We start from the raw sequence: 12013 nt of genomic DNA, 5'->3' as shown, positions 1-12013 counted from the left end.
GAAGATTCCACCTAAACATTAGGAAGAACTTCCTGACAGTAAGAGCTGTTTGGCAGTGGAATTTGCTGCCAAGGAGTGTGGTGGAGTCTCCTACTTTGGAGGTCTTTAAGCAGAGGCTTGACAACCATATGTCAGGAGTGCTCTGATGGTGTTTCCTGCTTGGCAGGGGGTTGGACTCGATGGCCCTTGTGGTCTCTTCCAACTCTATGATTCTATGATTCTATGATTCTATGATAATGCATTGGCAGTGCCGTAGCAAATCTGCTGTGGTTTCTTGCCAAGGTGGCTCAGTGTGGAATGAAGCCCTGAAGGCAGAAAGCCTGATAACTGCTGGTGGCAGATATACCCCAAAAGCAGCCCAGAGTCCTAGCCAGAGCAAATGCATATAGAAACAGGACAAACCTGAATATTTTTAAGAACTGCAGCAAGGAACGCAGCACAGATTTGACTTCAGCACCTCTGAGCGGTTGAGGACAGCCTTCTCTCTATCTTTCCTTTCGTAAGGTAGTTTTGTTGCATTCTGGAAGCAGTGCTCGGAGCTAGTATGTTTGGCCCACGGGGGGATTTTAAAAAATGATATATTTATGGCTGCCTGCCGTATAATCTTTGCTTTTATTAGGACACTGTTGGACATAGTTCAGCTTGTGTCCAGTTAGTGTTTTGTGTCGCTGTCAATCTTTTGTTACCCTAAAACTTGGAAACTCACAATGTCCCCACCCTTCCTCTCTAAGGTGGTGTGTTTGGAAAGGAAAGGTCACCATGTAATGGATACAGGAGATGCAGTAGCTGGAGAGGAATTTTTGTTCCTGGAAGAACTACTCAGAGTAAACGCAGTGGTGTATTTATAGCAGGGTTGCAAGTTCAACCAGAAGAGTAATTATTTGTTTGAAATCATTTTAAATCTGCAACACATTTTTTTTTTTAAAAAGCTTAAAACTTTGAACTGAGTAATTACTCAAAGCTAATTTTAGTCAGCTAAGGCAAATTCTAATGGGCTAGGGCCAAGAGTTAAAGATATGCACCTTCTGCTTTTTGGGAGGCTGTTTTGGTTCTGGTATGTTCCTGCTTAAATAAGGGATTAAATATAAAATGTTAAAGATGGCATAACCCCCATCCTTTTTTAAAGGACTCACCTCCTGTACCTATTATTCTTATTCTTATTAAAAATACATCTTTCCCTGAATTGGGTTCTTAGTGGTCACCCATCCAAGTTGCAAATTGGGGCTACAGTGGTACCTCGCGTTAAGTACTTAATTCGTTCTGGAGGTCCATTCTTAACCTGAAACTGTTCTTAACCTGAAGCAGCACTTTAGTTAATGGGGCCTCCTGCTGCTGCTGCACCGCTGGAGCAAGATTTCTGTTCTCATCCTGAAGCAAAATTCTTAACCTGAAGCACTATTTCTGGGTTAGCAGAGTCTGTAACCTGAAGCGTCTGTAACCTGAGGTACCACTGTATATTTGTTTAGCAGCAAGATGGTCCCAAAGATGGCATTTCCTTTCTAAATGATAGTGGCAGCTTTTCTTTATTAAAGTCTAAGCTATTGCACCCCTCAGGATCTGTAGAAAGGTAGCTGTATGGAGGCTTTGCTAAAACAAAAATTTATTTAAACGTGGTTGGTTTATCAATTAGCTAACAATTCTTTAATAGCAGTCCTCAGTTTATAGAGTCCCTAAAGAAGATGGGGAGAATTGGAGCTTATTCACATGACCAACTGAGCGCAAATTAGTTCTAGGGAGAGCCTATGCATTTTAGCTCCTGGTCTGTGATGAGGTGGCTGTGTTGCCTCTGCCAACATATGAAATGTTTTGATGTACCGCTGCAGATCTTGCTTCTCGGTTGTTTTTAGTGGTGTTCCAAAATCTGAACCCCGTGCATAGTAGAACATGTGTATGACTGGCTCAAGCCAGGATGGGAGCCAGTAGTGGTGAGCTTTCTCAGTGGGTTTTCTTTTACTACTCTTCATCCACCCCCTATTATTGCCTTATGGCAAGAGCAGAATTCTTGTTTTGCTCACCCCTGCAGCCAATGGCTGAGGCCAGGGGAATGGGAGAAACCACAGCTGCCCTGCACTAGAGAGAAGTTAGGGGCTTGCATGCCTCTTTGCTTCCCACTTTTGTATCCTGCCTATCCTCTGGAGTAACTCTGGAGTAACATGCATGGAATTCCGTTTTACCTTCACAACAATTGTGTCGTTGAAGATAGGCCAAGAGTTTTAGGCCAAGTTAGGCCAAGGGGTTTTGTGGCAGAGTAAAACCACTCTTGCCACTCTCGTCTTGGATCAGCATCATGTTTCTAGTAGCCTTTTCCCAAGGGTCATGCTATCTGCTGGAGATGCTGTGTTAATGAAGAGGTGCAGATTGCAGCTATAACAAAGGCGGCATTTTTTCATCTCCGCCAAGCTAAGCAGTTGGCTCCTTACCTCTCTCGCCCTGACCTAGCCACTGTGATCCACGCGACGGTCACCTCCAGACTGGATTATTGTAACTCGCTCTATGTGGGGCTGCCCTTGAGACTGACCCAGAAACTCCAGCGGGTGCAGACTGCCGCGGCGAGACTCCTTACGGGGTCCTCGCTGCGAGATCACATTCACCCGGTGCTGTACCAGCTGCACTGGCTCCCGGTGGAGTACAGGATCAGGTTTAGGGTGCTGGTTTTAACCTTTAAAGCCCTATACGGCCTAGGACCCTCATACCTACGGGACCGTCTCTCCTGGTATGTCCCACGGAGGACCTTACGGTCTCCAAACAAAAACATCTTGGAGGTCCCGGGCCACAGGGAGGTTAGGCTGGCCTCAACCAGAGCCAGGGCTTTTTCGGCTGTGGCTCCAATCTCGTGGAACATTCTGTCACAAGAAACTAGGGCCCTGCGGGACTTGACATCTTTCTGCAGGGCTTGCAAGACAGAGCTGTTCCACCAGGCCTTTGGCCAGGGCACAGCCTGACCCCCTCCTTTGGTAATCCTCACAGAACTCTAGCCTAATGGTTGCCATTAGTTTGATTTGAACTGATTTTATAATGAATTGATTTTAGAATGCTGTATTATTTTACTGTTGTTAGCCACTCTGAGCCCAGCTTTGGCTGGGGAGGGCGGGATATAAATAAAATCTTATTATTATTATTTATTATTATTGATGAGGAAAGTGTTGAGCCTCTATGTGATCGGTGGAGTAAAGGGTGTTTTGACTTGGCCATGGGCGGAGGACTGGATGAGAGGCATCAGCGGAGCCTCCCAACCACTGTGGGCTGGGGTGCCCAAGCTCAGTGCAGCCAAAGAGTTTTCTGCCTATATAACCTACAGAAACAAAACAAGACAAATGCAAATCCCGTTGCTGATGTTTTGCAAAGCTTCACCATCCAATTCTCCGTGTTGCAATTGAAGGATGGTTTCCTTGCTCTCCATGTTACTGCCCCCCTTTGCCCCAATCTCTCGGGCTACCTGTACAAAATCACGACTTTCATATTATGTGTGACTCCAGAGTAACTTATCGGATGTTGGGATATTGGGCAAACTGCTTTCTCTGACCGTCTCAGTGGAACTACCTGTTTGCCTGCCCCCGCCCCATGAAAAACGTAAGTTCAAAACCTATTTAACAAAGGAGCACATTTCAGCTTTAGTTCATATTAATGCACTGCCATCATGAGAGGCAATGCAGTCGAAACAGAAGTGTCATAGCAGTGATTAATTTTACATTTTCTTCCTCACACTCTTATCCCTAAATGGCCTTGGTCCAGTATACCTGAAGGAGCGTCACCACCCCCATAGTGCTGCCTGGACACTGAGGTCCAGCTCCGAGGGCCTTCTGGCGGTTCCCTCACTGTGAGAAGCCAAGTTACAGGGAACCAGGCAGAGGGCCTTCTCGGTAGTGGCACCCGCCCTGAGGAACACCCTCCCACCAGATGTCAAAGAGAAAAACAACTACCAGACATCTGAAGGCAGCCCTGTTTAGGAAAGCTTTTAATGTTTAATAGACTATTGTATTTTAATATTTTGTTGGCAGCCGCCCAGAGTGGCTGGGGAAACCCAGCCAGATGGGTGGGGTATTAATAATAATAATAATAATAATAATAATAATAATAATAATAATAATAATTTATTATCTCTGAGAGGCAGTGCCAAGTTTAGTGTAAAAATGGTCCATCAGATTTACTCGGATATATCTACCTTGTTTTTCACGCCAATACCGTGGCACATTACATGGTGCCTGTTAACACACTTCATAGAGAGCTGCTGTATATTTTAATTTCTTGCATCTTTGGAATCCATCCATCGTTGGACGACGTCATTGGGTGCCTCCTGCCCAAAGCGTTCATGTGAGAGATTGAATGATCTGACCCAGCTTATTTTTAGCTAAACGGTTTTGCAACTGTTGATGGGGAAAGCGTTGCCAGAATTTTCTCTCTTGTTTGCTCTCAGTGTGTGTGTGTGCGCGCTCTCTCTCTCTCTCTCTCTCTCTCTCTCTCTCTCTCTCCCCCCCTCCCACACAAAACCAAGCAAACACACACACACACACACACACACACACACACACACACACACACACTCTTTAAAATCTACCTGTGCACTGCAGCAGATTAGCTTGGCAGGAGAAGGAAATTCCATAGAGGACCGTTTATCAAAGTAAATAATAAACAGGAGATTTGGGGGAGGGTGGTATAAGGAGGGGAGTGTTCAAGGGTAGCAAACATGGTGCCCTCAAGATGTTGGATTACACCTCTCATGAGCTGCAGCCAGCATCTTCCGTGTTTGTCAATACCAAGAGCAAGAGCAAACATGGCAGAAGAGCAATAGCCTTAATGCCCTAAACAGATGGACCCTTGATCTGATCTGCCAGAGTTCCTCACGTGTTCTTATCCTTCTCTCATGCAAACAAAACTACAGGCTTCACAAGAGGGGATGGCTATTAAATCAGTTTCAGCCCATAGTGTGACTGCATCCAGCATTGCATTGCCCAGGTTCCCAGTTCTCCTGGCCCAACAGTTCGTGTCGGGACGCGGGTGGCGCTGTGGGTAAAACCTCAGTGCCTAGGACTTGCCGATCGTATGGTCGGCGGTTCAAATCCCCGCGGTGGGGTGAGCTCCCGTCTTTCGGTCCCAGCTCCTGCCCACCTAGCAGTTCAAAAGCACCCCTAAGTGCAAGTAGATAAATAGGGACCGCTTTATAGCGGGAAGGTAAACGGCGTTTCTGTGTGCGGCACTGGCTCGCCAGTGCAGCTTAGTCACACTGGCCACGTGACCCGGAAGTGTCTTCGGACAGCGCCGGCTCCCGGCCTCTTGAGCGAGATAAGCACGCAACCCTAGAGTCGGTCACGACTGGCCCGTACGGGCAGGGGTACCTTTACCTTTAACAGTTTGTGCATCTGCATTCCTCCTGCCCCTTACCCATGTGCTTTCTGGAAGACAAGGTCTACAGCTCCCACCATCTCCAATCACTGACCATGCTGGCTTACCTAAAAACCCTTGAATCTTGATACGTCCCTCTTTCAACAAGCCTTCTGAAATCTTTATCCTGGCTGTTACCTTGCCTTGTGTTTTGGATTGATTTTTATGTATGTGCCATTCCAATTTTTATATTTATAATCATTTTTTAAATGTATTTGCTATATGTGTTTATATTGTCAATGGCTTTGAGATGCCTCATGGGCAGCGATTCAGAAATGAAATGAAATAGATAAATAATGCTGCTCTACTTGCATTGCATGAAGGCAGCATTGACCCTATGGCCCCTGTTGCCTGGCAGGTTTGATTTTTAAATTTTATATTATTTTTTCTAAAGCTTTCTGACACAGAACTAAGCAGCATACAAGGTAGCTGGAGTTTTGTTCAGACTTCTGTCTGCAGGGCAGTGGAGGCCATATGCGTATTGCCCAAAATAGTTTTCAGAATTCCCAGTATCTCCCTTCACCTCCCTGAAATCCTTCCATAGATGTGGGGAAATGTAAAGACAATCCCTGCAAGGTGTGTTGGTGCATGCTGGTCTCTGTCCATTTAGTAGATGGGCAGGAGGAGTGTTACCTAAAACAACCATAACTAAACTAAAATTAATAATAACCCTGCTTTATTGCAAATTATGTGATGTCATTACAGTGGTGCTTCGCAAGACGAAAAGAATCCGTTCCGTGATTCTCTTCGTCTAGCGGTTTTTTCGTCTTGCGAAGCAAGCCCATTGACGGATTAGAGGATTAGCACTATTAGCGCTATTAGCAGCATTTAGCGGCTTTTAGCGGCTTATCAGCTTATCGGATCAGCCGATAAGCGGCTTAGCGGCTTAGAAAAAGGGGGGGGGAGGGAAAAACCCCGCAGGAACTCGCAAGACATTTTCGTCTTGCGAAGCAAGCCCATAGGAGATTCGTTTTGCAAAGCACCTCCAAAATGGAAAACTCTTTCGTCTAGCAAGTTTTCCGTTTTGCGAGGCATTCGTCTTGCTGGGCACCACTGTATGTACATTTGGAGTCACACATGCATGACATTTCGTCTTTTTCTGGGATTGTGTGGGTACCTGAAGACTTGCTGTCACCTCCCACCTCACGTAGAACATCCATACATTATCAAGCGGTGTTGTGAATTGCACTAGTTCATCCCTAAACTTCCCATGTGTACCATTGGGTTAATAATTAAATCCGTTCCTCTCCCAATGGGAATAGCTCTTTGGGTAACTTGATACTGAGAAAGATGGGAAGGAGGATCATAACCGTGGTACAAACGCCGTTTTTGTCACATGCACCAAAGCATTAATTACAAAGCGTCATGGCATATTTTATTCTGTCTTTTTAGCCTCAGCACAATGGCATCTCTCCTCGCATGTTCAAAGCTTTTGTGAGCAAAGGGCACCCTGAATTCTCCTCCAATCGGCAGCAAGATGCACAGGAGTTTCTCCTGCACCTTCTACATCTCATAGAGGTGAGCAAGGGTTAGCCACTACTTGTCTTGTCTTTGCTTGTATCAGACAAAAATGGTATGTTAGGCTTATGTAGTAGTTTTGGTGTAAAATGATTGATTGATTGGCGTGGTACCAGAGGTGTACATGGCACCTTTGTCGATTTACATCAGCAAAATAAGATGTGTCTTTGCCCCAAGGAGCTTACACTGGAAATCTTGCTGCTGTTAGATTTATTACGCGGACTTCACCACCAGGTCCCATGGTGAGCCACAGCAGTAGGGAAGACAACGGAAGAAAGGGAGATGATTCTTTGATCTTTACAAAATAATAGTAATAATAATAATAATTAATTGCTGGGTTAGCAGAGTCTATTTCCAGCAACCAATTCAGCGAAATCGGGACATTTACTTTCAGATAAATCAATTGAGTGAATTGACATGTAGTGCCTTATCATATTTTATCTTGAGGAGTTCCATGAAATAAATTAATAAAAATCAATTCATGAGCCTCTTAAGTATTGACATGGGAGATAAGTACTTACTGAAAGCTTTTTTTCCTTGGACACTGATGACAAGGCCTGAAAAACTTTCACAGTTGTGTCCATAGAGCATTGTAGTGCAGAAATAAAAGATTATTTCCCACCATACAGTTGTGTCGGTACTACTTGATTGCAAGGTAGGCGTTGTAGTCCATGTGAGTCCTACTCAGAGTAGGCAAAGGCAAAGGGACCCCTGACTATTAGGTCCAGTCGTGACTGACTCTGGGGTTGCAGCGCTCATCTCGCTTTATTGGCTGAGGGAGCCGGCGTACAGCTTCCAGGTCATGTGGCCAGCATGACTAAGCCGCTTCTGGCGAACCAGAGCAGCGCATGGAAACGCCGTTTACCTTCCCGCCAGAACGGTACCTATTTATCTACTTGCACTTTGACATGCTTTTGAACTGCTAGGTTGGCAGGAGCAGGGACTGAACAACGGGAGCTCACCCCATCGCGGGGATTCGAACAGCCGACCTTCTGATCGGCAAGTCCTAAGCTCTGTGGTTTAACCAACAGCGCCACCCGCGTCCTCCTACTCAGAGTAGGATTAACTTGTGATGCTGAACTAGTTGAGCCATTGGCCTTGACCCAGCAGGCTCTTCTTATCATTTCTTCCTTTTGGAGTGTGAGAAATTTAAATTTCTGCCTGTCTTGTACTCTGTGTGATGCTTTTGAGACATAAAACATCCCCTAAAATGTAATAGGTATCAGTCATGACAATTGCAAGTTTTCAATATGGCTGTTGAAATTTCACGCTGAAGAGGTGTTATGTCAGTTTGGACTCTTAATGTCTTAGTGCTTCGAGTGTTAAAACTAAACTACTCTTCCTATGTTATTGTGAGAGTATGGGAACAGCTTCAGTGTGGCTCCTTCCTATCACCAGCAACACTTCTGAATACCAGTTGCTTGAAACCACGGGAGGGGAGAGTGCTCTTCTGCTCATGTTCTGCTCCCTAGATTCCCACAGACATCTGGTTGGCCACAGTGAGAAGAAGATTTTGGACTAGATAGGCCTTTGCCCTGATTCAGCAGGCTCTCCTTAGGTTCTCATCAGCATCACCCCATCTCAGAAACCAGGACAAGAAGGAGATGTACTTTGGATCTTCGCATGTGGCCTGGTTATTCTTGGGCTGTCATGATTGTCCAAGAGGTCTGACCTGTTTTCTCCCTTCAGAGGAACCCCATTGGTTCAGAAAACCCGACCGATGTCTTCCGGTTCTTGGTGGAGGAACGTACACAGTGCTGCCAGTCCAGGAAAGTCCGATATACTGAGAGGGTGGACTATCTCATGCAGTTGCCTGTAGCAATGGAAGCTGCAGTGAACAAAGGTTAGGCGGGAATTAGGCTGCTTTGCATGTGTTGGTTTTTGCGTCCTTCAGAAGAAACTTCTGGGTTCAGCTCAGTTTATTCACGCATGCATGTTATTTCAGCATCACAACGGCTTGCATGTGTGAGTGAGCCATTACAGATTTAACTAGATTTAACTTCACAGATAAAACTTTGCTGAGAGAGAGAGAGAAACCAGTTCATTCATCCAGCCTCTAAAGTAAAGGTAAAGGGACCCCTGACCATTAGGTCCAGTCGTGGCTGACTCTGGGGTTGCGGCGCTCATCTCGCTTTATTGGCCAAGGGAGCTGGCGTACAGCTTCCGGGTAATGTGGCCAGCATGACTAAGCCGCTTCTGGCGAACCAGAGCAGCGCACAGAAACGCCGTTTACCTTCCCGCTGGAGTGGTACCTATTTATCTACTTGCACTTTGACGTGCTTTCGAACTGCTAGGTTGTCAGGAGCAGGGACCGAGCAACAGGAGCTCACCCCGTCGCGGGGATTCAAACCACCAACCTTCTGATCAGCAAGTCCTAGGCTCTGTGGTTTAACCCACAGCGCCACACACATGCATGTGTGATACCATCCTTAGTTTTACTGTGATGCAAAATACCTGAAATGCTGTCCTTTAAAATATCCTGAAAGTCTGAGACCAGATGGATTAAGTGGAATACTTCATGACGATCAGTGGAAATTTGCACTTTGAGGGAACCTCTTCTGTGTTAGCTGAGATGGAATCCCAGAGTGTTACAGAGGATTATTTTCATGCATGGCACTAGTTAGGCCTGTTGGGCAACACCTGTTCGAAGTGACAGTTAGGTTCACCCCTTTGTTCTGTATATTGCATCATGGGGGAATGGTGAGACAGGAAATTGCCTTGTCTTGTGTCAGACCATTGGTCTATCCAGCTCAGAATTGTCCACACTGACTGACCTCTGGGAAAAGGTCATAACTCATCTCTGGCTTCTTCAGGTAAGGCTGGGAAAGACACCTACCTGGAACCAAGAGGGTTACTACCAGTCTGTGTAGACAAAACTGATCTGTGTGGACTTGGTATGAGGCAGCTTACTATGTCTTCCTAACCAACTTCAGCCTTAACTGTAAATCCTAGATATCAAAATAACAAACCATGCTTATGGTTAGTGAGGGAAGAAACTTGAAGGAGGCTGCATGTGAGAATGCAGTATTTATTATCTCAGTGCTTCACATAAGGTTGTCCATTCTCCACACGCAGTGGTCCTCTGTTGTTGCTTGTGTTCCTGGTTAGATGAACTGATTGCTTACGAATTGAAGAGGAGAGAAGCTGAAACTGCAAGGAGGCCCCTGCCCGAGCTTGTACGTGCCAAAATCCCTTTTAGTGCCTGTTTGCAGGCCTTTTCAGAACCAGATAATGTAGAAGATTTCTGGAGCAGTGCCCTTCAAGCCAAGTCTGCTGGAGTTAAGTGAGTCTGCAGTTTGTCCTATACATGGGTATGCATGTTAAGAGAGTGAGATGTCCTTAAGAAGCTTCAATCGCAGCCTCCTGAATGGCTTGGGAATACAAATAAAAATAGGATTAAATTCAGGAACCTTTGTATCTGTGTTTGTGGGGACTGGCTTTTCCTTGCTCCCCATTGCCTCCAAATCCCCGCTCCCAGCTACGTATTGAGTACATAAAAGGATTCCTCCTGGATCAGACCAGACTCCAGATTGCTTTTGAACAAATTAAAAGTCACTGGTCCCAATACGGATCCTTCAGTCTCCTTCCGTTCTTCCAGCGTGAATCTGTTTTTGAGTGCAGCACTCTTTTGGTTTTGTATTCCTATGGCTCAGCTTCATTCACTTGAAATTGCTTTTGTTTCCAGAACCTCTCGCTTTGCCTCGTTTCCCGAGTACCTAGTAGTACAGATAAAGAAGTTCACTTTTGGCTTGGATTGGATACCTAAGAAGCTTGGTATGTGCTCTGAATATTCTGTTCTATATTCAACTGTCCTGGGTTCTCCTGTAAGGTTTCATGGGATTCCCTGAGAGTACAGAAACCATTGTTATGGAGAATCAGTCCCTACTTTTTTTTGGTTTAGGACTAAAGCACTGGGTTTGGGGAGCTGAGTATGGGAGCGTGCTTTAATGTTCCTGTAACATATTTGCTGTGCATCTATAGGCTTTTTTTGCCCTGCTGTGTTTGCAGATGTTTCCATAGACATGCCAGATCTTCTGGACATCAGCCACCTCCGTGCCACAGGCCTCCAACCAGGAGAGGAGGAGCTCCCAGATATCTCTCCGCCCATTATCATTCCTGATGACCCCAAAGGTACTGCCTGCTACCACGAGGATCTCTACTCCCCCACCATTCTCCACCACAACTGTTAGTTGAACTTCTTTTCTGTTCCTTTGTCACTTTTGCTCCCTACCTGTTCATATGGGACTTCTTATGGGATGACAAGCTCCAACATCTCCATGGCACATCCTTTGCACCGCAGCCATTGGGCGCTGGGCTCATGGGTGTGAGAGAAGTAGCCAGTTATAGAACTGAGGCCTGTTTCCTGGTTTAGTAAGTGGGATTCCATTCCTTGACAAAATTTTGCGTGGTGTGCAGGCAGGAATTGAGACTGAGCTCCGAAGACCCAACCTGGAAGTAATATGAGGAGCAAGCAGTGGAGAATGGGGAGCCCAGGATCAAGGAAGTCTACTCAAGCATAGGCATTGGGGTAGTTCTGGTGGGCCACAAAGTACATAGAAGATTGAGGACCTGATTTAGAGGAGATGCATAGATGTGGTCAGCCTGCAGGTGTGTGCACACACCTATGCAAAGAAGCAGGGGAAGGTGGGCTGAGCATAATTGGTTAGGCCAAGGGCACAGATCCCCATGACCAGATCTGAAGCCCTAGTCTTATGGAAACAAGCACATCTAATGTCCGAACAAGGCCTTGACTTTATAGCAGTGATGGGATCTAGTGTTTGCACCCAACGCAGAACTGGCCAGCTTCCTCTCTCTCGCCATCCCAATGCACACTCCCTCACTTTGCCTTCTTCACTTTCAGATGGCATGACGAACCATTTCATGGAGCGTATGTATTTCATTATGTTGGCTTTATTTTATTTTTAAGGCTGTTTTAGTGAACTTATTTGCTGCTGCACAGGGGCTCTCTGTCTGTAGAGAGATGCATGGAAGCTCTTCTCTTTGGGCTTTTAATTGCGCCATTGTTTTGAATGTCTTCCAACCTATTCTTAATGTTTGCTTGATTATTTGGTGGAAGATGTGAAAAGTACCAGGGAGACATCAGGGACTGTTCTCC

The 12013-nt window shown here is 45.7% G+C and overlaps 1 protein-coding gene across 2 annotated transcripts in view; it reads left to right on the top strand.

The window, feature by feature from the left end:
• USP13 (ubiquitin specific peptidase 13) overlaps positions 1-12013 on the top strand; it is an 82315-nt gene that overhangs the window by 55093 nt on the left and 15209 nt on the right. Inside the window, exons 11-16 of one of the 2 annotated variants that reach the window (XM_082224161.1) lie at positions 6772-6897; positions 8587-8740; positions 10006-10180; positions 10583-10671; positions 10906-11028; positions 11759-11785. In XM_082224161.1, the coding sequence (XP_082080287.1) occupies positions 6772-6897; positions 8587-8740; positions 10006-10180; positions 10583-10671; positions 10906-11028; positions 11759-11785 (694 nt within the window). The remainder of the gene's footprint in view (positions 1-6771; positions 6898-8586; positions 8741-10005; positions 10181-10582; positions 10672-10905; positions 11029-11758; positions 11786-12013) is intronic. The other variant, XM_082224162.1, reaches the window with a different exon arrangement.

The sequence above is a fragment of the Podarcis vaucheri genome (assembly GCF_965113315.1).
Source record: "Podarcis vaucheri genome assembly, chromosome: 5".
Classification (NCBI taxonomy): domain Eukaryota; kingdom Metazoa; phylum Chordata; class Lepidosauria; order Squamata; family Lacertidae; genus Podarcis; species Podarcis vaucheri.
Note: the sequence above shows the minus strand (reverse complement) of the source record. Positions and strands in the feature narration are given on the sequence as shown.